The 27,337-nt window shown below is 47.0% G+C and overlaps 1 protein-coding gene across 1 annotated transcript in view; it reads left to right on the top strand.

Moving 5' to 3' along the window:
* Positions 1–27,337, top strand: part of TEAD4 (TEA domain transcription factor 4) — a gene marked incomplete at its 5' end in the record, with an annotated part of 81,975 nt that overhangs the window by 3,258 nt on the left and 51,380 nt on the right. Inside the window, 3 exons of the mRNA XM_054039697.1 lie at positions 2,096–2,186; positions 11,326–11,360; positions 23,207–23,461. Coding sequence (XP_053895672.1) covers positions 2,096–2,186; positions 11,326–11,360; positions 23,207–23,461 — 381 coding nt within the window. The remainder of the gene's footprint in view (positions 1–2,095; positions 2,187–11,325; positions 11,361–23,206; positions 23,462–27,337) is intronic.

Here is a 27,337-nt window from a genome sequence, read left to right as displayed (position 1 = left end):
CTCACATCCCAAACCCCTGTCCCATCCCAGAGCCCCCTCCACATCCTGAATCCCTCATTCCCAGCCCCCCTCCACACCCCAACCCTCTGCCCCAGCCCTGAGCCCCCTCCCACATCCCAAACCCCTCTGCCCCAGCTCCATTGGGTCACAGGCATTAACAATTTTCTTCAACTGGGTTGCCAGAAAAAAAGTATGAAAACCACTGGGGTAGTGGATGCTGTGTAGCTTGGAAGTGCCATCTTTAGGGTCAGTAAAGTTTTTTTTAGCCTCTGTCCCCTGTTGCAGGAGATTGGGCCACTACTTATGCACCCCAGGGATAGAGAGTTTAGAAAGCATCGGAAAATCAAATGCTCGTGGAAAGTGGCCTTTCTGCCTCCACTCCCTCATGGGAATGAGGCCTACTAAAAAGGAGTCTGCAGCAGGGGGATGCCAATCTCCCCCTCAGAGGGATGTGGGAGCTGCTCCGTCCTGCATTGGAGGGGGTGCTTAAAATGGTCTGAAAAATGGGGAGTGGGACAGGGAATCTATCATCAACCTAAAAAAAGAACAGGAGTACTTGTGGCACCTTAGAGACTAACAAATTTATTAGAGCATAAGCTTTCATGGACTACAGCCCACTTCTTTGGATGCACATATATCATATGACATATGTGCATCCGAAGAAGTGGGCTGTAGTCCACGAAAGCTTATGCTCTAATAAATTTGTTAGTCTCTAAGGTGCCACAAGTACTCCTGCTCTTTTTGCGGATACAGACTAACACGGCTGCTACTCTGAAACCTATCATCAACCTAGTTCTCATGCACTTGACACTATTTGCAATTTGTGTTAATATTTATTACAAAATAATCACAGCCAGTTTTTAGCTCATGAAACTATGTATACCTCTTTCCTGGCACTGTTGTTCAATGAGCAGGGAGTGACACACCAGAACTCCCTGAGGCAATGTTTTTAAATGTTAACTCCCTGGCCTTTGCTAGCGGTGGTGATTGTCCCACGTAACAACCCCCCTTCCAAAGTCCCTCCCGAGGGGAGGCCAGTGCACCCCACCAGCCAGAGCGACAAACCAACCCAGACCCACGTGCGGCTGGCTCTGCCAGCCCTGCCCAGCCGGTGCTGCTCGCCTGCGGCCCACCAGGACAATCGCCAATTTTGGTTGGACGTATTCCTGGAGATTTCATCCTATGACGGACTCCTTAATTACAAATTCATCTTTGATGCCTGGAGACTCCAGGACAATCCTGGAGGGTTGGCTACCCCCTCGCTGCAGTGATTTCTGCCGCCTCCTCCGCTTTGCCCCGGCGGCTCTGCCATGCCCAGCCCTAGGTCCGGCGGCGGGAGCTAACTCCTTCCTCTGCGGCTGCCGCGAGTTTCCTCTCGCCCCTGCCTGGGATGGGCCCGTTTCTCCCCCCTCCATCTCCCACCCACCGCCTCAAGTCTCCTCCCCCGCTGCCCTGGCCAGAGGCGAGCCCTGGTCAGTTTCGTTCCCAACTCCGCCCCCCCGCCGGGGCCGGCCGGCCTCCTCCCTCGCTCCCTTCCCGGCTCCGCGCCCCCTCCCTCGGCTGCGTGCATTTCATACCAGCCTCATTCCTCGCATTCCTGACCTGCTCCTGCCACACGCCGCCTGGGGGGTGGGAGCGGCCCGGCCCCCTCCCGGTGCCTCCAGCGCCCCCCTCCGCTCCGCTCGCCAGGTGGGTGCCTTCCCCTCGGGGGCGCGTCCGCCCCCCTGGCCCTGCTCTGCCCTCTGACTCCGGCCGCTTCCCTCCCTCTCGGCCAGCCGCGGCTCCCCACTCTCTGCCCCCCCGCCCCGATCCCAACTTCCTGCTGTTGCTCGGGGAGCTGGGAAAGGAGCCCACCAAGCGCAGGGCGGAGCCGCTCCAAGGAGCGCGGCTGCCCATAACTTTGTGTCGGACTCGGCGGGGGCTGGACTCAGTGCGCTCACCAGGTCCCTCCAGCCCGGTCCTGCGGCGCTAGGCTAGCGGCTGATCCTCCCCCCTCCGCCCCCGACTCCCACCGCCGAGAAGAGGGGGTGGGGAGCAGGAAAGAGCGAGACTGAGCCACACCGCAGGAGTAACCCTCCTCTGTTCCCTTTGGCAGTAAGTCCCGGAGCTGAAGGCGGAAAAAGGGAAGCGGATTTGAAGCCAGTTCCTCTACATGTAGGGAACAAGCACCAATCTCGACTCTCCAGGTCAGGAAATGCGATTTCACCGCCCGCTTTCGCAGCGGCCAAGGGGGTGGGGGATGGGGTGCGCGGGGGAGAGGAGGGAACTGAAGGGGGCCTTGGAGAAGGGGGGGGGGGGGGCGGAAGGAGAAAGGCACAAATGTACAAAGAAAGCGATCGGGAAACTGATGGAGGCTGCTGGCTGTCTCCACCCGTTCACTTCCCAAACTGGAGGAACTTGCTGCTTTAGAAGAAAATAGTTAGCAGTGCTTATGGGAAAGTCCCTTAGAATTCAATAGAGTGAGCACCTTTTAGTGATTGATCGTCATTGTTTTACTATTCTATACACCAGGAGTGGAATTGTCTATTTATATTTAAATTCTATAGGATGGGCCACAGACCTACAGGAAAGTTATGAATTCCTGTGGGACTTTTCCGTAAGGGTGAGATAATGTTCTTTTGGACATCAGTTATTCAAAAATGGAGCAGGATGAGCGGAGTTAGGGGATTTACTGATCGTTTCCCATGTGTAGAAGGTTCTACTTAAAAACAACTCCTGTGTTTCACCCCGGAGGTTAAGTACATTGCAGCCTGGAGTGAAGGGGTCCCTGTCTATATTTAAAGTGGTGAAGTCCTGGGGGTTCTTTTGGGGTGAAAGGAGTTATATAAATATAAGGTGGGATTGCTTTTTTTTTTTTTTTTTTTTTACGGAAACTTGGCCTCGCGTGATTGTTAGTCCTTAAAAGCTGAAATCAGTGTGACTCCGCCGCAAATAAACCACACAAAATACTTTTTAAACACAGGGTGGAAGGAGACTGGGTTTGTTCCTGTTTCTTGCCGCTTGGAAAAGATCGGCTGCCACCAGATTTGATCTTTTTGCTGTCTGTGCGCAACATTGCAGGAACCTTTTATCCACCTGTCTGTCTGTCCATCTGTCGGTGTAGATGTCAGAGGGTTTATTGTCTCTGCTCCTAGGGAGGGAAACAGACAGCAGGATAGGGCGTTGGATAATGGGGAGGAGTGAGAAGCACAGAAGGGGTAGAGAGGCTGAACAATAAGGACTGGGACCTGATTAGAAAGACTGCTGCGGCGCTGTAAGCGTTCTATGGTGGTAGTTTTTCTCACGGTAGAGAAGAGGCTGGTCTCAGCTGTAAGGGGATTCTTTATTGAGGGTGCTGGACACAGACAGACTTTGGTTCTCACTGGCTCTCTAGCTCCTAGACTTACTAAAAAAAGAACAGGAGTACTTGTGGCACCTTAGAGACTAGCAAATTTATTAGAGCATAAGCTTTTGTGGGCTACAGCCCACTTCTTCGGATGGGCAGCCTGCCGCCTGTTGCTGCATAATGTCACCTTACAGGGTTTCCCTAAATCCTGGCCTGGATTTTGCAGTCACTCACTGGACTACAGGGTATACACTTGTCTAAGACCACGGGACAAAAAGGGACGTTCAGAGGAAATTGACAGCTGATCATATCAAATATATTTGTTTGGTTGTTTTTTTCCAGAGAAATTCAGAGTTCAACTAGAATACAATAAATTAGAAAGTGTGAGATTTCCTGTTGTTGTTAGGTGATAGGAATCTCTTCCACCCCTTCTGACTTTCTTGCATGTGCTTTTGTATTTTGAAGTCTTTCTTTAAAAAAAAACAACTATTAAAACAATATATGAAAATAAAAACAACTAGTTTAGAACTTTAATGGAAACCAATTTCATAGCAGCACTGACAGTTTCGGGGGGGTTTCCATCAGCCAGTGACTGTTCTTGTGAGTCACATTATGGAGAAGAGGATCAGAGACAGCAAAAGGTTTAGAATAAAGAATTGTAAGAATACACTCTGGGTTTTTCTGTCTAAGTCATTGACTTCAGTGTGAAGAACGCTATACAGAGGACTGGGGTGGCTGTTGAACAGTAAAGTGTTCACAGTAACGTCTGCAGAAGACACACTGTTCTGAGGGATTGTTACAGTCATCTTCAGAGCTTTTGTCCCCAGTTTTGTGTAAGTTTTTACATTTAAAATTCAGGTGTGCCATTGATAAGGCCCTGTCTCGGAATTCTTGGTTCTGTAGCAACTGAGCTCAGTCAGCCCCAGGGGAGTTCAGAAAGTTAACTCTCTCTGACCAGGCCATTAGGATATTTCAGAGGGAAGCAGCAATTCAGCCTTATCTGTTCATAGACATTAAAGACCAATTACTTCCTCCAACCCATCATCCCTCTCTTGGGCGGTGGGATGCAATGTAGAATTGTTCCCTAAACCACATTTGATAGTGTTTTGTCCAATCTGGTTTTTAAAATGCCAAGTGATAGAACTTCCACCAATTCCCATGAGAGGCGTTTCCACACCCTAAAATGTGTCACTGGCAGGAAAGTTTTCCCGATATTCAGGCTAATTTTCCTTTTCTTAACATTCCATTACTTCTGTTTATGCCTCAGTGTACCACACTAGGTAATTCATCATTTTCTGTCCATGGTGTTTACACTCTTTAAGTACTTGTGAACTGTTATCATGTCCCTCTTAGCCCTTTTGTCACCAACCTATACTTTTAATCTCTCCTCATAAATCATTTCTTCCAGGCTTCTGATCGTTTGTGCTACTCTTCTCTGAATTCTCTCCAATTTGTCATCATCCTTATGGTGACGTGGGTTCCAGGATGAAATGCACTATTTCAGACATGGTCATGCCAGGCCTAACGAGAGGACAAGTGTCTCTTTCAGTGAAGTGATGTCTGACAAAATGACATTGATCATTTATGCAGCCATAGTGCCTTGCAAACTCATATCTGATTTGTTCTGTATGCCCATTCTAGGGTGTCTTTAAGCAGTGTTGCTTCCAAGGTTTTCCCCTCACATTGTATATCATGCCATTTCCCCCTAATTGTACTGGCTTTAATTTTTCCACATAAAATCTTGTTTTGCTTTTTTCTGCCCTTGTTTGTTTCTAAGCTCCCTCGGCCCCTTTAAATCATCTCTGTTCATTGTTGTTTGTAACTCTGATTCGGCATCATCTGCAAATTTCGTTAATGTGACATTTATTCAGTCTTCCAAATCATTAATTAAGATGTTAAATAAAACTGGACTAACACCAATCCCTGCAACTCCTCAACAGACACTGCTACCTCCTTGATACATTGTTATTTATCCTTCCCCTTCGTTTTGCCGCCTTTACGCCAATTTTCCATCCATCCGAGCCAACTTGAATTACTTTTTCAGTTACGATTTCCCAGAAGAGAAGCAAATGCTTTCCTAAATCTAAACTTATTACATCATCTACAACCTTTCTTTCATTTGCTAACTTTGCAATTCTGTCCCGACTCAAAAAGCAATTGAGTTTGTCAAGATTTACGGAGGACTTTATAAACTCATATTGCTTTGTTCATGGTTCACTGCCATCCATCTAGGCATCTCTCTGTCTAGGCATCTATGTTGTGCTTATCACCATGGTAAATCAGCACCTAGTATGTTACCCCTTAGAGCCCTGATCCAGCAAAGAGCATTACAAAAGCCCAGGATTCTGCCTGCATGGAGCTACTTGCAGGATCTTGAAAAAGATAAGTAGTTAATCTCCCCCTCCTTATTTTTGTTTCCACCCTTTGTAGTCTCCTCTTTCTGGAGAGTATTCAATCACTCCCAATTGTTTTTTACACCAGACAAAGTAGGCATTTTCCTGCTAGGGAAGGGCAGTCTTTTTTAGCTAAAGGCACCACAGATTGAGGCATTGGCCCCATTCTTGGACTGTTTTGTAAGCTTTTAGTTCCCCTGTTCATATCTCATTTTTTATACCAATGCCACTAGCTTGGTGGTGTATTCCAGCTGCTGGGCTTCAGTGGAAGTGGTCATGTGTCTTTGGAGCTTCTGCTGTGCTTTTGTCATAGAGAAAATAAATTAGCGTAGTCCTCCCAGTGTTTCCCTTCGAACAGTATGATAACCATTCATGAGAGATGTCCAGTCAAAGTCTAATCCCCAATAACCAATAGCTGCAGGGCAATAAGGAAGGGAGGGAAGGTCAAGAGAGCACTGAGCACCTGTAGCGTGAGCAGTGAGTGTGTGAGACAGCTCAGCTATGGGATGGTGAAGAAATAGGGATGATGTGATGATTTGTGTCAGCCCATCCGGGCTGAAAATATCCCACCTGAGTTAGTCCCTGGATAAAAAACACGAATATTGTACCTAGTGCTGGGACTGGTGTGATTTAAAGGGACACCCTCAACTTGAAATCTAGTCTGTTTAAAAAACGGAGTTAAAGAAGTTTGAGGTCCCACGCCTGCCTCTGAATCCCTCTGCCAATGTTTGTACATTTACAATATAATTTTCCTAATTTAAAAAAAAAGCTTTTTTACCCCCTCTCTCTCTCCCTTGTTGCTGTGTGAAGGACTCACGCAAACAACAGGGGCAACTGACTATACAGAGGAAACAATGAAAATGGCCAGATCACATCCACCAAGTAAGCTAATTGGAAAAACAAAGACAAATAATAGTTTGTCTCTAATATCCCCCAGTCACAGATGTTACATGTAGCCATAGGTAAAAGAAATTCAGAGAAAAATGTAAGCTTGGCAGGGGGCCCCTCTTGCCCTGCAAATTAACCCATTGAAGATCTATAACCTGCTGACCTTCCCTGGGAAAGGGAGCTGGGAGATCAGAGAGATAAACTATAGGGCCTGCAGGAGATACTTTCTCATAATATGTGAGGGAAATTTAACCTGTGTGTGGCCTTTTTCTTTCACTTTCAATTGGTGCTACAGTTTGACCTCTATGAAAGAGGCACCTGGTTTGGGATTGTAGATAGAGAGGTCCTTGTGTCTTGTGATGTTTTCTGTTTTCTTTCTGTGAAAAGCCTAATAATCCAGCACCCTAGAAAATAGGAAGACTTGGTTAACACAGGCCAGCGGACCCAAATTCTGATCTCTGTTACACTGGTGTAAATCGGGAGTAGCTCCACTGAAGTCAGTGGAGTGACACTGAGGTGTCACTAATGGGAATCTGGTCATTGACTTCAGCGAGAACAGAGTGAGGTCAATGTTGAGTGCTTTTGAATATCAGACTGAGGGGAGCCCAGAATCGGGACAAGAATGTTCTGTATCTGCTTGTATGTGCCCTATTACAAATTAATTAATCTGATAATCTTTCATGAATACTGGCTCTGTTGTACAATCTAATTGCTTCTGAGTAACAAGCTGTAAACATTCAGTGGCTTCCAAGTGCATACCCCATTTTTGGGGTATGGGGACATTTCCTGGGTTCACGCAAACATTCCTGCCAACCCCAGGTGCTGGAGATAGACTCTGTTATGTGACTCATCTGTTTCCCAGTCATTCCTTAGGCCTCAGTTCAGCAAAGTACTTAACATCTTTCTTTAAGTGTATGTTTAATTCCAACTGCAGTCAGTGGGACTCAAGCACGTGCCTAAGTGCTTTACTGAATCAAGGCCTTATTTTAGGTAATTGGAGTGGCATGAAGTACAAATTTGTTTCTCTCTCGGGGCCACTGAAGGCAATGACTCGGTGTTGGGTGCTAACTGCACTGCTAATGTTGGGCAGGAGGGCATGCAGATTGTTACCCAAAGCAGGCAGATACCATGGTGATGGCCACATATAGAAATCTAAATAAAGAGAGCACTACAGATCTAGGGCTCTGATGTTATGTCTACACAGTAATTAAACACCTGAAGCTAGTCCAGATCAGTTAACTTGGGCTCAGGCTGCTGGGCTATAAAATTGGTGTGTAGACATTTGGGCTTTGGCTTTGGGACCCTGTGAAGGGGAAGGGTCCCAGAGTCTCGGCTCCAGCCTGAGCCCAAATGTTTACACAGCAATTTTTAGCCTGAGTCATCTGAGCTGGGCTGTGCCACGGATCTTTTATTCCAGTGTAGACGTACCCTGAGTCTGTGTATTCAGAACTTAGGGTTACCATACGTCCGGTTTTTCCCAGACGTGTCCGGCTTTTTGGTAATCAAACCCCCGTCCGGGGGGAATTGCCAAAAAGCCAAACATGTCCGGGAAAATACCGGCCAGGCACTTCCCCTCCCGCAGCTGTTCTGCTCCTCTCCTGACTCTTCGGCTCTGTTTAAGAGCCGAGCTGCCCGAGCGCTACTGACTTCGGGCAGCCCCCTTGCCTCCAGACCCTGCGCCCCTGGCTGGGCGCTTCCCCTCCCGGGCTCCAGCTGTGCTGAGGAAGCGCCGGCCGGGGGCGCAGGGTCTGGAGGCTGCCCGGCAAACCCTGGGGGAAGGGGCGGGGTTGGGGCGGGGCCAGGGCCCTGTGGAGTGTCCTCTTTTTTTATTTTTTAAATATGGTAACCCTACAGAACCGCAATCAGTGCTTACAGCTACTCTCTTGTGAGACTCAACCCAGGTTCAACTGCTGCAGTTGCTGGGTGCTGGCTTTGTCCTGAAGTTGAATATTTTAGGCACTCGGGGCAGGATTTTCTAAAGCAATAAGTATTTGGACTAACTCTGTTCCCATCTGAGCTCTCCTGAAGTTTTTACCATTGGCTGAATGGGAGCTGAGTTAGACCAATGTTGAGTGCGTCTGAAAACTCCAGCCTTGAAGGGCTAGAGAAGAGGCTAAGAGGCAGCATGGATGTAGTGCAGTGGTTCTCAATCAGGGGGCTGGGGGCCCCTGAGCGGCTGCAAGCAGGTTTCAGGGGGTCCACCAAGCATGGCTAGTGTTAGACTCGCTAGGGCCCAGGGCAGAAAGCCAAAGCCCCACTGTGCAGGACTGCAGCCCACGGCCCCGGGCCCCACCACCTGGGGCTGAAGCCTGAGCAACTTAGCTTTGTGGGAGCCCCCTGTGGTGTGGGGCCCCGAGCAATTGCCCTGCTGGCTATCCCGTAACCCCGGCCCTGGCTTTTGTATTCAGAAAAACAGGTGTTGTGGCACAGCTGGGCCGGGGAGTTTTTATAGTATGTTGGAGGGGGGGCCTCAGAAAGAAAAAGGTAGCCACTAGACTGGGTGTTCTCAACAACCCAGGATTGGGGAATTAGGAGATCTTGATCCCAATTTTCAAAAGTAACAGAGATTTTGGGCTCCTCAGTTTTTGGGTACCCAATGAGACACTTTGCAGGGGCCTGATGTTCAGAAAGTGCTGAGCACCTGTCCTGTGAAAATTAGGCCCCTGTCAGATGTCTCAGGCTGGGTGTCCAAACTCAGTAGATATTTTTGAAAAGTTGGTCCTTAGTTCTTATCTGGGCTCCGCCACCAATTGTGAGTGGGCGAGCCACTTCGCTCTTTTGTGCCTCAGTCTCTCCAGATGTAAAATGGAGATAGTGATATTTTCACCCCCTGTATTAACTTTGGCTGGGATCTTCAAGAGTTTTGACTTTCAGTGGATTTGGGTGTCAAACTCCTGTAGCCTTCTTTGTAATTCCCAGCCATCAGTGATCACGTGAGGAATAATCATTGGCAAAGCACTACAAATGACTTATTGTTTTATTACAGTAGTTTTGCTCTAGAGACACCTAAGCATTTTAAACAGTGACTCTACAAGCTGGTCTAAGCTTGAATGAACCATTGTGTTTTAACAAAGGCACGAAAACTAACACGGTTGATAATTCCAGTGTGGACAGGGACACAATTATTTTAGCTGACTCTGGTTAGCTCTCTCACTTGTTTTACATCAGTATAGATCCTTCCACTTCAGTATCACCAGTCCCAATCTCCTCTGGTGTAAATGAGAGCAGAATCAAGCCTTGAGTCCGTGCGTGCTCTTTTGAGTTCTGTGTTCTGTTCTCTCATCATCACAAATGGCACTTACTGCGTGTGTGGCCTTTGGCACGATCCAGTCTTATCTCATTGCATCCTGTTTTAATATGTAATCAGGGGCTGCACTGATGGAAATTCTCATCCCTCCTTGTTTTGATTTATATCACTGTGCTGGACACTGCATCCTCTCTCTGGTTCAGACCAGGGTGAGCTACTGCAGTCATTTAAGACTCTTGTTTTGCTTTACTCAGGAAGTCAGGTGCCATGTGTGCAGCAGCTGCTGCAGGGAGATTCAATGTACCAAGCAAACTGAGCGCGTGCTAGGGCTTGTATTAAGCACTCAGTGAGAACCCAGGCTTGCGTGTGATACGATCTCAGAGTAGCAGTGCTACAAAAGATCTTTCCTTCACAAAACAGACTTGTCCGGTAGTGAGACGACACAGCAGTCGCACTGTGCGGTCTGGAGGAGCAGTGACTCTATCAGTTTGTCTGACATACGTAACAGAAATCTCAGTTCTCCTTTCCTCCCTGCCTATCCTTGTGCTGCTGCTCACCTTTCCCCACTACCAGCAGAGTTCATACTTCACCTGGTACTTGCATTTGAAGCTTTTTGCAAATCCAGATATTCCCGAATATCATTCAAATGACTAGGCTTCTGAATCTCTCTCAAATTTCAGCAGCAGCATAATTACCCTTCCCTATGTTGAAGCCTATCTTGGGTCAAGATTTGTGCTAATTTCCCATCAAGAATACAGGGATCAAGACCTCTCTCTGCAACTGCACCTATTGAGTGCTGATAGCACAGTACAATGCTGTACAAGACACAGATAGCTGTCAAGACTGCCCCTGCTTCAAAGAGTTTATAATCCATAGAAGCCAGACACAGAGTAGATTGGATGCACTGGGAATGACTATGATGTAAAAATACATATTGTTGAATTCCTGTGGACATCAGGGAAGAATGGAATCTTCAAGAGGAATTTGAATGAGGAGATGATGGAGGCTGCATGGATTAGAATGGAGGCAGTTGCATGGAAGAAAGCCCAGATGTGAGAGAAATGGATTAACGGGGCATCAGGCCTGGTGTCACTGGGGGAGCAGAATGGTCAGGGAAGAGGCTAGGTTAGAGATGAAGACCAGGGAAAATTTATGAAAGGACTTGGAAATGAGGAAAAGTCTAAAAACTTGGGTTTTGCTCCAGCTCCCACTAAAGCTAATAGAAAAACTCCCAGGGTGAAATTGAAGTCGATGGCAACACCCCCATTGATTTCAGACAGTCCCTGCCCCAAAGAGCTTATTGACTCATATTGATGTTTGCTGCCCTTCTCTTTTCCGCCTGCAAACTTTAGCTAACCCCATGTATTCTTGTATTTCTGCCTCCTTCTCCATTTCCAGTCGTTTTTATTTTAATTTGTGGGCATCCCTTCCTGAAGACACATTTATTTATTGCATGCATTCTTCTTTTTCAGAGGAACTGAGAATTTCTGGGTCTCCTTCCACTCTGGTGAGTTTCAATGCTATTTCCCATTGCACCTTACTAGCTAGATTTCTTAATTCCCCAACATATGCCTTCCTCACATCAAAAGCTCTTGTACTGTTGCATTGTGTGAACACATCCCTTGCTGTGCTGAATTCAAGTAACTGGTGGTTACTGGTTCCAAGTTTCCTATTATTCTCAGTCAGTGCCTCTCTCTGAGTAAGAAGCAGCTGTAGAGTGCCTTCTTCTCTGGCTGGAATCTTTATGGGTTGTTAGATGGCATCTATGCTATCTTAGGAAGTTTTTTGCAGGTGTCTGTTTGGATGGTATTTGTTACTCAACAGACATCTAGATAGAATAGTTAATATCCTCTACAAGAACAGGAGTACTTGTGGCACCTTAGAGACTAACACATTTATTTGAGCATAAGCTTTCAAGGGCTACAGCCCACTTCTTCGGATGCATAGAATGGAACACACAGAAAGAAGAGCTGAGCTATCAGCAGCAGGAGAAAAAAAACCTTTGAAGTGATAATCGAGATGACCCATAGAAGGTTGCTACAAGAACAGTGTTTCATGACCTGTCATTCTACAAGAACAGTGTTTCATGACTCAGCATACCCTGAGAGTTAGCCCCAGGATTTTTCATTATTTGTATTACAGCGATGCTTAGGGGTCCCAACCAAGATTAGGGTACCACTGTACAGACACATAGCAAGTGATAGTCCCTGCCCTGAAGTGTTTACAGTCCAAATACATAAGACAGACAGAGGGTGAGATGGGAAACAGAGGCACAGAGACTTGCTGACGGCACACAGTACCTCGGGGCAGAACCACGACTAGAATCTTTGTCACCTGACTTCCAGCCCAGTGCTCTATCCACTAGAGCACACTGCCTCTCGTTCCCGCGCTGGTGTCCAGGAGACATGTAGCAGGGGATCTGTGCCTAACATATTGTGCCTGATACTGACTCACTAGCAGGGAGAGCACTTACACAAAGCAGCTCTAAGAAAGCTGAACAACTGTAGACAGCTGGCTGCGATACTTCACAACCCCAGGAAAGTATGGTTTTGTGTTGAGTGGAGCAGCTGTCACAAACACTGCGGAGGAAGCTGCTACCAACAGTAATAACTTGGAGGATAGATATTAGGAAGCAGATGTGTCAGATTATGGAGTCTGTGTTAAGGATGTCCTCCCTGTCAATGAGGCCTCTGCGGAAGGGCCCTTGGCAGCTGTCTGTCCCTGCAGGAACTCTGAATCTCAATGAGATGCCATGTGTGAGAGGGAAGAGAGCAAGCACTGAAATGACCAGTGCTGGGGAGAACAGTTGAACTGAAGATGTTGGAGGGTTATGCCCTGTTGTTCTTGTGTTCGTTTTCCACTGCCCACAGAGCTAGTACATTAAAACGAAGCAGTAGGGACAGGCCATGACAAAGAGAAACACAGGTACCAAGAATGAAGGGAAAAAATAGGAACTGAGCAGAAGGAAGTGTAGTTGTGGTGGTGTGAGGGGCCAGCCTGTTTGATCTCTGCAAACATGGGTGTGGCCCCCCAAAACACAAGTAGCCACCTCTCTACACAAAATAAGGAGGGGAAGGGCTTCAGAAACAAGGATCAACTTAAAAAGCAACAGAGGGTCCTGTGGCACCTTTGAGACTAACAGAAGTATTGGGAGCATAAGCTTTCGTGGGTAAGAACCTCACTTCTTCAGATGCAAGTAATGGAAATCTCCAGAGGCAGGTATAAATCAGTGTGGAGATAACGAGGTTAGTTCAATCAGGGAGGGTGAGGTGCTCTGCTAGCAGTTGAGGTGTGAACACCAAGGGAGGAGAAACTGCTTCTGTAGTTGGATAGCCATTCACAGTCTTTGTTTAATCCTGATCTGATGGTGTCAAATTTGCAAATGAACTGGAGCTCAGCAGTTTCTCTTTGGAGTCTGGTCCTGAAGTTTTTTTTGCTGTAAGATGGCTACCTTTACATCTGCTATTGTGTGGCCAGGGAGATTGAAGTGTTCTCCTACAGGTTTTTGTATATTGCCATTCCTGATATCTGACTTGTGTCCATTTATCCTCTTGCGTAGTGACTGTCCAGTTTGGCCAATGTACATAGCAGAGGGGCATTGCTGGCATATGATGGCATATATAACATTGGTGGACGTGCAGGTGAATGAGCCGGTGATGTTGTAGCTGATCTGGTTAGGTCCTGTGATGGTGTTGCTGGTGTAGATATGTGGGCAGAGTTGGCATCGAGGTTTGTTGCATGGGTTGGTTCCTGAGTTAGAGTTGTTATGGTGCGGTGCGTGGTTGCTGGTGAGAATATGCTTAAGGTTGGCAGGTTGTCTGTGGGCGAGGACTGGCCTGCCTCCCAAGGTCTGTGAAAGTGAGGGATCATTGTCCAGGATGGGTTGTAGATCACTGATGATGCGTTGGAGAGGTTTAAGCAGGACTGTAGGTGATGGCCAGTGGAGTTCTGTTGGTTTCTCTTCTGGGCCTGTCTTGTAGCAGGAGGCTTCTGGGTACACGTCTGGCTCTGTTGATTTGTTTCTTTATTTCCTTGTGTGGGTATCGTAGTTTTGAGAATGCTTGGTGAAGATCTTGTAGGTGTTGGTCTCTGTCTGAGGAGTTGGAGCAGATGTGATTGTACCTCAGTGCTTGGCTGTAGACGATGGATCGTGTGGTGTGACCGGGGTGGAAGCTGGAGGCATGAAGGTAGGCGTAGCGGTCGGTGGGTTTTCGGTATAGGGTGGTGTTAATGTGGCCATCGCTTATTTGTACGGTGGTGTCTAGGAAGTGGACCTCCTGTGTAGATTGGTCCAGGCTGAGGTTGATGGTGGGGTGGAAGCAGTTGAAATCATGGTGGAATTCTTCCAGGGTCTCCTTCCCATGGGTCCAGATGATGAAGATGTCATCAATATAGCGTAGGTAGAGAAGGGGCGTGAGTGGACGAGAGCTGAGGAAGTGTTGTTCCAGGTCAGCCATAAAAATTTTGGCATATTGTGGGGCCATGCGGGTGCCCATAGCGGTGCTACTGGTCTGGAGGTATATATTGTCACCAAATTTGAAATAATTGTGCGTGAGGATAAAGTCACAAAGCTCAGCAATAAGTTGTGCTGTGTCATCATCAGGGATACTATTCCTGACAGCTTGTATTCCATCTGTGTGTGGGATGTTTGTGTAGAGAGCCTCTACATCCATGGTGGCTAGGATGGTGTTTTCTGGGAGGTCACCAATGCATTGTAGTTTTCTCAGGAAATCTGTGGTGTCACGGAGATAGCTGGGAGTGCTGGTGGCGTAGGGTCTGAGTAGGGAGTCCACATATCCAGACAGTCCTTCAGTGAGAGTGCCAATGCCCGAGATGATGGGGCGTCCAGGATTTCCAGGTTTGTGGATCTTAGGTAGTAGATAGAATAACCCCGGTCGGGGCTCTAAGGGTATGTTGATTTGTTCCTGTGTTAGTGTAGGGAGTGTCCTGAGTAGATGGTGCAGTTTCTTAGTGTATTCCTCAGTGGGATCTGAGGAAAGTGGCCTGTAGAATTTGGTATTGGAGAGTTGTCTGGCAGCCTCCTTCTGGTAGTCAGACCTGTTCATGATGACAACAGCACCTCCTTTATCAGCCTCTTTGATGATAATGTCAGGGTGGTTTCTGAGGCTGTGGATGGCATTGCGTTCTGCACGACTTAGGTTATGAGGCAAGCGATGTTGTTTTTCCACAATTTCTGCCTGTGCATGTCAGCGGAAGCGTTCTATGTATAGGTCCAGACTGTCATTTCGACCCTCAGGAGGAGTCCATGTGGAGTTCTTCTTCCTGTGTTGTTGGTGGGAGGGTATCTGTGTTCAGTGTAATCTTGAAAGTATTCTTTGAGTCAGAGGCGGCGAAAGTAGGCTTCCAGATCACCGCAGAACTGTATCATGTTCGTGGGGGTGCTGGGGCAAAAGGAGAGTCCCCGAGATAGGACAGACTCTTCTGCTGGGTTGAGTGTGTAGCTGGATAAATTGACGATATTGCTGGGTGAGTTAGGGGTACCCCTGTTGTGGCCCCATGTGGCAGGTAGGATTTTAGACAGCTTACAGTCCTTTTTCCTTTGTAGAGAGGTGAAGTGTGTAATGTAGATCTCCTGTCTTATTTTAGTAAAGTCCATTTGTGTGGAGGGTTGGTTATTTATGAAAGTCTCCAGGTTGGAGAGCTCTTTCTTGATGTTTTTCTGTTTGCTGTATAGGATGCTGATCAGGTGGTTCCTCAGTTTCTTTGATAATGTATGGCATATCTCTCACTGTGGTCTGTGCAGTATGTAGATAGCAAGAGTCAAGGAAAGGGTAGGGACGGTTTTGTGGCCTGCAGCATGCAGGGGGTCAGACCAGATGATCATAATGGTCCCTTCTGACCTTAAAGTCTATGAGTCTATGAGCAATGGATTTTTCACCTTCAGTCCATTTGGTATGATGTCCATCCGTTTGCATTTGGAAAAGAAGATGATATCTGTCTGTATTTGTGCAAGTTTCTTCATGAGGTTGATAGGTTTCCATTCCATACGGCTAAATGCAGTGCCTTGCATGGTGTCAAGTATCAGAGGGGTAGCCGTGTTAGTCTGAATCTGTAAAAAGCAACAGAGGGTCCTGTGGCACCTTTGAGACTAACAGAAGTATTGGGAGCATAAGCTTTCGTGGGTAAGAACCTCACTTCTTCAGATGCAAGTAATGGAAATCTCCAGAGGCAGGTATAAATCAGTGTGGAGATAACGAGGTTAGTTCAATCAGGGAGGGTGAGGTGCTCTGCTAGCAGTTGAGGTGTGAACACCAAGGGAGGAGAAACTGCTTCTGTGGAGAGAGAATGAAAAAACAGGGAAAAGGAGTAACAATCACTTGCTCAAAATGAGGGCACCCAAAGGGGACATCGAGAAGAGAATCCCGGACAACACCCACTGCTCTGAATCAGTGGACAGTGCCCAAAGGAACCCTGCCTGGATATGTGAGTTCAGAGTGAAAGGAAATAGGTAGAGATGGCTAGAAAATGGAATTTACATTGTGTGGGAAATTCTGACATGTCAAAATTTGGTTTTGTTCCAAATCAGCAAGTCCATGTTTCAAAAATTTTCTGCAAAACGGAAAGTCTAAAAAATATTTGATTTGGAAACATTGAACTATTTTGTTTTAGATAACCTCTAAATATGATATTTAGAGGTTATCTAAAATTGTTTCATTTTGGTAATGTCAAAGCATGATCGTATAAAGTATTTTGTATCTATTACATTTCATATGAAATACAGTATATGTTAAATATATGTAGCATTTCTAATATAATATATAAATAAAACAATAATATAATATGAACATCAAAATGTATTGAAATGATGAAGTTGAAATGGAACATTTTTACCTTATCTACATGAAACGTTTTGACACAATCTAAAGGAAACAAGAAAGTCAAAACAATTCATTTACACTTTTTCTTGTCAAAACTTGCAGTTACATCAACACATTCCTGAAAAATGTTTTGATTGCAACAAAACCGCATTTTCTTGTTCTGTTGAAATTTTTTTGACCAGCTCTAGAGGGAGGCTGGGCTATCACGAAGCCTCCCCTTCCCCCAACCCCCTAATCCAGCGTTCTCCTCTGGGTTGTTTTGGCCAAGTGTAAAGGGCCAGATGGACAGTCCTGTAAATAGAAGTCTCAGGCAAAAGAGAGCAGGTATAATGCAGGTAGCAGCAGTTCCAGCTTCTGTATCACTGTAGCTCAGCCCTGATCCCTATTGAGAGATGATCGAACATTCTGGCCAAACTCAGACCCACTTGACTGAGTTCTCCTTTCATGCTAGTGTACATCAGGAGTAGCTTTGAGTGCGTCAGTCAAAGGAGAATCAGGCCCAATGGGTGAGAAAGCTGGAGTCAAATGCTCTTGGGCATCTGATCTGCTTAGAGTGTGAAAAAGGTGGCAGAGAGAGGGGAAAAAATCAGGAGGAAGAATTAAAGTGAGAGAACTTCTAATGAGAAATCAATAAATGTGGCACGTCTGTCTAGTTTGGAGAGATCATCTATCCCTGTGATAAACCAGAGGTTCCCCTTTAGCTGTAGGGGGGCTGGAACAGTTTGTATCGTGGGGGTGCAGAAAACCAAACTGAAAACCCTGTATATGATGGAATCCACTTCCTGCCAGGGGGTGCGGCAGCACCCCTAGTTCCAGCACCTTTGTTTGACTGGACAAACATTTAAAAACGAATGTTGAATATGACTTGGGGGTGGGCCCAGGGGTTCAAATGACAGTTTGCTAACAAACCTGCAAACCCAAGAAATAATGGGTAGGCTTCACAGCGCTTGGACTCTGCAGACTTTGCCTGATCCTAATGCAGACGGGTGTCCCCCAGCACAGCGCTGTGGCTATGCTAGTGTAGTGCCCGTAGTGTAGACCCATCCCTGCAGTGAGTACCGGCCTCGGCTGGGTTAGAATGAACAGTGACCTAGAGGTGCAAGATGAGGGCAGCTTCAAGATTGCCAGTGTCTGAACGTGTCTCCTGTCTTCCTACGTACACCAGCGTATCTCCACTGATTTGTGCCAGTCTGAGAGAGACTCGGGACCACTGCCTCTTTGCTCCCAAGGGCCCCTTCATGCTCCCCACACCCCTCCAGAGCCTGTAAGGGCTTGCCGAAGCAAACAGTCAGTGCTCAGCAAGTGAGAGTGTAAATCTACCTCGCACTAGGGTGCTGTCCATTGTCTGTGTGGCCCCTGCAGCCACGCACTAAAAGTTCCCTAGTGAGCTTTGAGCTACTCCCACGTCAAAGAGGGGCAGATCACAGTGCACTAGGAACTTTTCTTGTGCGGTAGCAGCATCCACATGAACAGCTGGGGTTCTCAGGAAAAAAATGTGGTGGCCTCAGAGTGTGGCCACCAACTCTTGCTGGTGGCTGCTCTCACACTTTTTCCTAAAATACTTAATTAGCTTTAAGAAAACCAAATAAATACGCACAGATACATGTCCAAATCAATGTAATTTATTTATTGTTAGCTAGTAAGTCTGTTGGGAAAAGTGACATTAACAAACATACAAGTATCACTTTTCCCAGCAGATTTACTCAGTCCTGGCAAATCTGGGGACAAATTAAGCCCTGGCTGGAGAATCGGGGGAGGCAGTGGGGGCCAGGGGAGATGGGGGTGGGAGGCAGCAGGAGGCTGGAGCCTGAAGCCCCGGGCCAGAGGATGGGGCCCAGGGACAGAGCCCGAATCTGTTTGGCTGGAGTCCAGGGCCTGCCACTGCACAGCCAGAGCCTGGAGCTGGAGCCCAAAGCCCCGTGGTCAGAGCCTGCTGCCCCACCACCCCTGGGAAGGCGGGGAACTCACCGGCTGCCAGCTTCTACAGCATTGTGCCCCAGCTGACTCCAGATAGGGGCAGGGGCCAACCTGCTGGTGGCCCCAGCAACCAAACACCAAGGCAGTGCATCCAGGAGAAACAGGGAGGAAGGGGGATGCTACTTTGCCTCCCTGCCCCCATCACAGCCCAGGAGCTGTGGCTGCAAGAAAAGCCCCTGGTGGCCACATTTAAGAAATGCTGCGTGGGAGATAAATTAATACCCCATCTTGCCACACACATAGGGCACGTCTTCGCTGGCAACGTTACAACGCTGCTGCTTGTGTAGTTGTGGCATAGCGCTGAGAGAGAGCTCTCCCAGTGCTTGAAAAAGCCCACCTCCATGAGAGGAATAGCTACCGGCACTGTGTTTTTTCACACCCCTGAGTGAGAAAGTTGCAGCGCTCTAAAGTGCCAGTGTAGACAAACAAAAGTTAGAGTTTGTTTGTTAGAGACTTAAGAGTATCATTTGAAGTCAGTAGCACTTACGTTTATCCTGTGGCTTCAGAACAGGGTCCCAGGAGTTGACTGACTCTCTGGCACCAGCCTGCATGTTTTCTCCACAGTCTCTTCCCCCTGGCCTCAAGCCCTATCGAGCCAGAGTTCATGGGCTCCGCTTCCCATCACCCTGAGGGTTGTTGCCACAGATTTGCTCCACAGTTCAGTTAAGTGATCTACTCGTGACCACAAGTGCAGGAACAGGGCGGTCAGGAGGCCATGGCCCCTCCCATTTTTTACCAGCCATAAGGGCAAATGACGGTGGAGGGGGGCAGAGAGGAACGAGCAAGGGGGCCTCGGGGGAAGGGGTGGTGCGGGAGCGGGCACCTATGGCCCCCCCACTTTCAGAGTGTTTCCGCTGCTCCTGCCTGTGACTCGTGGGGCTTCGCTACACAGCAAAATGTGTGTGTTTCAATTGAATTCGCTCCATTTCCTTGCTACAGCATGGCCAGCTCAAACAGTCTTAAAGGTGTTCAGCTGAATACATGGCCTTAGGGGGAGGCTGTAACTGAGTTCACACCCATAAAAAACACACATTTTGGTTCCTAAAGGCCCTACCTTCACTAGGCTATAGCAATGGCTTCATTAGGATACAAGATGTGTCTTAATGCGTTAGCTAACACGTTACAACCCAATGAGCATGAGGCAAGTTGTAGTTTTAAGGTGTTAACCAGTCAGGGTCAATCTTTAGGGCTGAACATGTGTTAAAACTACAGTTTACTTTGTGCCCCCTTGGATTTTAATATAAAACCTCACCTTTTACCCTAGCGTAGACAGGGTCATACTCAGGGCCCCAGGGAGCAAGATGACAGGTTTCAGAGTAACAGCCGTGTTAGTCTGTATCCGCAAAAAGAAGAACAGGAGTACTTGTGGCACCTTGTTTTTAAGCATGAGAAAAGAGGTGCTAAAACATATGGCTTTTTCCTTTTTCTATTCCTGAATCTCCCCTGAGGAAACCTGACTCAAAGGTCTGTCTCTCATTCACCAGTAGCAGAATCTCTTGGATGTCTGAATAACCTTCTGCAAAGCACCTGCCAGTGGAGTAGGCTGTTGGTGATTGACATCTGGCACTGGGGCAACTACTGTATTAGTCATTCATTTTATGCTCTCTTAAAGGCACGGTAACAGTCCCTGTTTGGTTCAGTTCTCACTACAGTTTGGGTGTCATGTTGTTAAGGTCGGAGTTTCAATCACCCCGATGCCTTTATCTTCCTTTCCCATGTTTTCTGCGGGGATGGGAGCACACGGCAATGGGACCTAGCATCCAGTTCCTTGGAGTTCGGTGGGAAACAATGCAATCCCCCTGGATAGAGTTCTAATTTAGATCAAATCCGTGTCCTCCACTTTGCAGCCTGGTATCTTAGTCTCCAGGCAACCAGCTGATTAGTCACTTTGTGTATATTATTATTATTGTTTATTTGTTTATTATAACATTATACTTTTTCCCCCAAAAGCTTTTGTGTGGGCTTTGGTGAATATTTAAGATGTAAAATGGGTTTGGATGTCACAGAATCTTATGGAAACCAGTGTTGTCAGCTCTCATGATTTTATCGTGAATCCTGCAATATTTGGTGTTTTTTCTTAAAGCTCCAGTTCCTGGAATCATGTGAATTCATGAGAATCTTAGGTTTCTTCTTTTTTTAAGTAAGATTCTAGCCCTCATGGGGGTGGAGAAGAGCTTGAAAACGTGAATCCAAAAGACTCCGAAACCAAAAAGCAAATAAAAAGACCCTAACATTTATTACTTTTAAGCCAATCTCGTGATTTTTTTTAAGCCAATCACATGACTTTGGGGTCATTACTCCTGATTTTTGAATGCTTGGGGTTGGCAAAACTGGGAAATCTCCTCCTTCCCAGCACAGGCCTTGCAAACAGAACAGCATCTCCAAGTCTGTTGGAATGTAGTGATTGCTCGTTAGGAGCCCACACCTACTCTGGGGACGGAAGGAGAGCATTCTGCACTTTCTGTTTCATTTATCTTGCCCCGTTAGCCCCGTAAGTTCTGCTTTTCCTCTTCATATCTTCCCTCTCTATGCCCCACATTATCCTTCCTTTTTACTCTGCTTCTTCCCAATCTCCTTTTCCTTGGGGATCACATTCTTCTCATTCAGACTGTATTTCTTCCTTTCTCTCTCCATTACTGATTAGTTTTTGTATTCTGGTGGCACCTACTTGCCCCAACTGTGACAAGAGCCCCATTGTGCTAGGCTCCTCTATAGACAAGTCACAGAGCAGAGACAGCCTCTGCCCCAGAATGTTTGCAGCCTGTGTCAGACAAGACACATCTTACATGTCTCTTTATAGTTCTTGTCTGTGTTAGTCTCTCTTCCTGTTCTTTCGCATTTCCTTCCTCCTTACTTCTGGTTATCTTTCTCTCTCCTTGCTTCCTCGGCTCAATCTTTATGTCTCTATCCTGCTTTATCTGGTTTTTCCCTCCGTCACGTTCCCCTCCTCCCGCTCTGCTTCCAACTGTAGTCTCCTTACTCTATGTTTACTCCCTATTCACTGCCATTCTGTCTCTCTGCTCTGGGTAGGGTGACCAGATGTCCCGATTTTATAGTGACCGTCCCGATATTTGGGGCTTTTTTTATATGGGCTCCTATTACCCCCCCACCCCCTGTCCCAATTTTTCACACTTGCTTTCTAGTCACCCTAGCTCTAGGCCATCCCTCTCCTCACCTTGTCTGAGCCTTCTCCTCTTCCCTGCCTATGTGGGCTGAGGCTTGACGTGATTTTCCCCACTGCTTGGCTCAGGGGAATGGTAAAGTGGGATTTTTCAGCTCTTTTGTCTTTCACAGGACAGACTAGCTAGCTAGAGTTTCCCAAACCATGGCTTGAGAACCACCAATCCGCCCTGGTGGCTCATAGAGTGAAACATTTGGAGAACTAAGCAGCAAGGGATTGAGGTACTACAAGGGGAAATGGGTCTATCTATAGGAGATATTCATTCTGTGGACCAGCCAGCAGGGCTCCACAGACCATAAGATCTAGCTAGTAATCTGTCTTCTCTGTCACATGGATTTATAAAGTATCTATTATTATTAATTATTTGTAGTGCCCCGAGCTGCACAAACACACAGTGAGAGACAAGTCCCTGCCCCAAAGCACCTTACAATCTAAATAGACAAGACAGACAGGAAACTGAAGCACAGAGAGGTGAAGTGACTTGCCTAAGATCACCCACCAGATCAGTGGCAGAGCCAAGAACAGACCCTCCATCTTGTGACTCGCAGACCAGTGACTTATCTACTAGCCCATGCTGCCTCGCCGCCTCTCAGGCTGGGGCTGTTCCATTAGAGTGCCTGGCTTTGAGGCATTGCTTTTAAAAATTGCAGCTGATCCCAGGGAAGCAGAAATGTCAGTGTTAAAAATGACACCGATCGCCAACTGCAGGCCCGTGAAACTGTATCTAAGACAATTCCTTAGGCCAGAGTGATGACTAGATAATTCATCACAGCTTTATTTTGTGTCGTGTCTTTCACACAGGCCGAATCCCTGCATGCTTTGGAGAGTTAAATAATACAGTTACAGGGATAATGACAGTCAAGGGAGAGGGAAATTAAGAAGCAAAGGAGGGAAGATGTGTTTTCAGATGAGAATTGAAAATAGATGGAGAGTTAATGAACGAAAGCGATACAGGGAGGCTGTCCCAGGCAGAAGTACCTACAGAGGAGAAAGCAACAGAGGGTCCTGTGGCACCTTTGAGACTAACAGAAGGTGCCACAGGACCCTCTGTTGCTTTTTACAGATTCAGACTAACACGGCTACCCCTCTGATACAGAGGAGAAGGCTCTCCCTTGCAGCAGTAATGATATTGTGTGACGGGATAGCGACTGCTAAGACCGAGGAAATCTCTTGTGGTGTTCTGCATGGTTTATCGCATTAACTGTAAATGGTCTCGACAAACTGATCTTCTGTAAGTCAGGGGCCTGCACTCAGCCAAGGACCCAGAATGGGATTGGCCCTGAACTGGTTTTTACTTTCCCTTTGTCTTCATGGTGGGAGGCATCAGTAACTGAGACAGTGTGTTTGTCATTGAAGGTTCTGTGGCTGCTTCTCCAAGTGGTGCCTTGGAGTTTCTAGCTGGCACCATTACCTCCAACGAGTGGAGTTCTCCCACCTCCCCTGAGGGGAGCAACGACTCGGGGGGCAGCGAGGCCTTGGACAAGCCCATCGACAATGATGCCGAGGGTGTGTGGAGTCCGGACATTGAGCAGAGCTTCCAGGAAGCGTTAGCCATCTACCCGCCATGCGGACGGCGGAAGATCATCCTGTCGGACGAAGGCAAGATGTACGGTAAGGAGAATGGAGGGAGCTTCCCACCAACTGAAGGAGTGAGATCTGTGCAAGCCCATCTGTTCTGCAATGTAGATGGTCTGAATGAGATCTTGAGATGGCCCAGAATAATGAAGCAGCTCAGATTCAATACATTTTTTTAAAGCAACCAGAATTACAAAAAGAAGTGCAGGAGGGTCAACATTGGGTTTAAAAGAGGCCTTTTCAGGGAGACCAGTTAAGGGGCAAGCCAGAACCGGGCATGTTGCTGATACAGGTTTTGGATAAGTGTAATACAGTGGCTTAATGAATGTGAGCATGTCTGCCTTTGCTGGCATCCCCCACAACCATCATTATGTTCTCCTAAACTTTAAGTGGGAGAGGCCTGTGATTTGGTGCTGAAGGTCCCAAGTGCACCCCACCCTCGTTCCGCCCACAGCACCTCCTGCATGCTGCTGAACAGCTGATTGTGGCAGGTAGGAGGCGCTGGGGGGGAGTGGGAGGTGCTGGGGGGGGCAGAGCTAGCTGCTGGTGGTTGCTGAGCACCCACTATTTTTTTTCTGTAGGTGCTCCAGCCCCGGAGCACCTATGTAATGTGTATGTGTCCAGGCCTCATTATATGGCCTCATTATATGGCCTTTGAATGGGAAATCTTTGAGCACAAGCTGGGTATGAATTCTGCTTTCTACGCTTCCTGGTGACAATATTTTGTCTACTTCCAGCCCTGGTATGAATATTTTTCACCTTTGGGCTGTTCTCAGCAGGCTAGTACAGTGCCCTTTTTCCCCCTAAGGACAGAATGATAGAGACAGTAGCTGCCTACGGTCAGGAATAAAGAGAGGCATCAGCCTGCCGCAGAGGGGGAAAAGTATCTGGCTGGGGCTGTGGAAAAGCAGATAAGGGTATGTTCTACAGGTGGAGTGGATCACCCAGGCTTGTGATACAGTAAAGGTGGTAACTAACTTGAGTTAACTGGCAATCAACTAATGCAAGGGGGGAAAGAGACAAAGCATAGGAGTTAAGAGGAAAAATCCTAGTGCTTCTGTGGCAAGACCAAATGAGATGCTGAGATGCTACAACCTGTGGTTAAAAGTCTCCAGAAAAACAATTTGTCATTCCATTAGTAAGAATCTCTTCTGAGGTCTCTTTCCCCTTCCCAACCAGTTTTTTTTCTGGATTGCACACCCCCACCATGGTAGTTTGGTTCCCTGTTCCCAAACTTCAAGTTTCAGAGCAGCAGCCGTGTTAGTCTGTATCCGCAAAAAGAACAGGAGTACTTGTGGCACCTTAGAGACTAACAAATTTATTAGAGCATAAGCTTTTGTGGACTACAGCCCACTTCTTCGGATGCATATAGAGTGGAATAAATATTGAGGAGATATATATACACACATACAGAGAGCATAAACAGGTGGGAGTTGTCTTACCAACTCTGAGAGGCCAATTAAGTAAGAGAAAAAAAACTTTTGACGTGATAATCAAGATAGCCCAGTACAGACAGTTTGATACTTCAAGCGCAGCAGTTCACAGGTCATTCTGTGGGCTGATTGGCTTTTGATGGGCCCATCTAGGTAGATCACGCATGGATGAAGTTTTTCTAAGCCCTTCTCTACAAAGGAAGGTTTTACCACAAAAACAACATGGCGTTTTTACCAGTTACACTTGTATAGTGTTATATCTATAGCAATGGAGCATTAACAGGTGGGAGTTGTCTTACCAACTCTGAGAGGCCAATTAAGTAAGAGAAAAAAACTTTTGAAGTGATAATCAAGATAGCTCAGTACAGACAGTTTGATAAGAAGTGTGAGAATACTTACAAGGGGAGATAGAGTCAATGTTTGTAATGGCTCAGCCATTCCCAGTCCTTATTCAATCCCGAGATGATTGTATCTAGTTTGCATATCAATTCCAGCTCAGCAGTCTCTCCTTGGAGTGTATCTCTTTACTGCAAAGTTCACCGGAGCTCTAACCTGGGTGTTGCTCCTAACCTCCCTCCCATAAAACCCTCTGAACTGAGTCTAGTGGTGCTCTAAAGCCAGACAGCCTGGTTCAGCCGGGGCTATAGGCTGGAATTTGTAACCCTGCCTCTTCACAATGAGGATGCAGGCTAACCCACTTGAGTGCTGATAGTCTCCAGTGCCTTCCCACGGTACCCTCTGTGCCCAGAAGGACAGACAAGTTTTCCCACAATTCACTGGGAAAGAATCACAGAGGATCACAAAGAACTTGGGGAATGTGTGCGCCCCCAGAAGTCCTAGCAAGTGCAACACACCTGGGCAAGTGCAGCACCAATGAGCACACAGTAATGAGACTTTTCAGTGTGGCTGCCCGCACCTGGGTTAGGCTGACCCAGGTCCTCACACCCGGATACTGAACATCTGGATTAGCAATACGGTGAAGACATAGTGATCAATTCTACTGGTATTCTTGCTTGTATTATTATTGGAATGAGGTGTAATAAAGGTATAACTATATTGGTTTAAAGTCACACCTTAGTTTACAACTAAAAACTTCCCTGTGTAGGTAGACAAAGCCTTAATTTAAAATCCACCTCGCTCATCTTCCTTGGTTATGAAATGTAGATTATCAACACACTTAATACAATCTGTCACAACTTCCATTAACATAAAAAAATCCCAGTAAAAACAGGTAGTTTTTCTTTGGTTGGGTTTGTTTGGACTTAAACATTCTGTGCAGTATTTGCAACCAAAACATGGCAGCGATGTGATAGGCTGGGCGATGTGATAGGCTGGGCGTGAGACTCAGGAAGGGGAACTGACAGGATGTAGAATTGACTAGGAACAAAACTAGAACAGAAGTGAAATTGACCAGAAACAAAAGGGACTTACCTAGGGGCCTGATCTAAAGCCCATTGAAGTCAATGGAAGGACTCCAGTTAATTTCACTGGGCTTTAGAGCAGGTGAGCAAAGTACAAAAAGTAAATAATGCACCCTCATGGTGAAAAGTGTAGACCAGACTTATGGGGCGAAGAAGTGTCATGAACTCACTACCCATGCTGGGATGGTACAATGTCCCTGCTTGTCCTCAGTGCACCTGTTTCCAATGTGAACGGCTAGTTCAAGGCACCCCTGGCAGGCCCCCAGCCACTGATTTATACCCTTCTTTGCTTACTAATCTCTGGGGTCCATGCCAAGGAAGAGGGGCCCAGTGTGTGAGCTATAGAAAGATCTGACCAGACAGAGATGTAAATATAGTCCTGAGATCATCTTCACAGTTTATAAGCCAGTGTGTGGAACAGGACAAACTGTGTGTGGAGCAGGCCCAGCCTGCAAGGGAAAGTTATGCAGCTGTCCCTATGTTTGATGTGCACAGAATTCACTTCTCCTGAGGCAGAGGTGCTACATGCCCCTCTCCCCCAACTGAGAACTCTTCCTCCATCTCTCACTAGGGGGCGGCTCACACAGATGGACTGTTTCTGGCACGATAGCCCAGTTCAGAACGTGGCCTACCTTTCAAATGAAACTGCTTTCACCCTTGTGGATAACCCATCCTCAGTTCAGAACTGGTTATATTGGTTCAGTTTGTGCCTGTACATGTGTTGATATAAACCAGGCATGGTGGACAACATGTGGTTTGCACTAGTTTAATTGGTTTAAAATAGTTAAACCAGCACAAGTTTGTGTGCAGACCAGGCCTCACGCTTCCCTCCATTACACATCACCTCTGAGTTTGGCCCACCGTGCATGATGCTCCCCCTGGTTGAGGCACCCTTGTGGGTAGCTGGAGTCCTAGGGTGACCAGACAACAAGTGTGAAAAATCGGGAGAGGGGATGGGGGATAATAGGAGCCTATAAAATCGGGACATCTGGTCATCCTATGGAGTCCACTGAGGGGAAGTGGCTCCTACTCCAACTGAAAATGAACCAGACTCCTCT

The sequence above is a fragment of the Malaclemys terrapin genome, chromosome 1 (genome assembly GCF_027887155.1).
Source record: "Malaclemys terrapin pileata isolate rMalTer1 chromosome 1, rMalTer1.hap1, whole genome shotgun sequence".
NCBI lineage: Eukaryota > Metazoa > Chordata > Testudines > Emydidae > Malaclemys > Malaclemys terrapin.
Note: the sequence above shows the minus strand (reverse complement) of the source record. Positions and strands in the feature narration are given on the sequence as shown.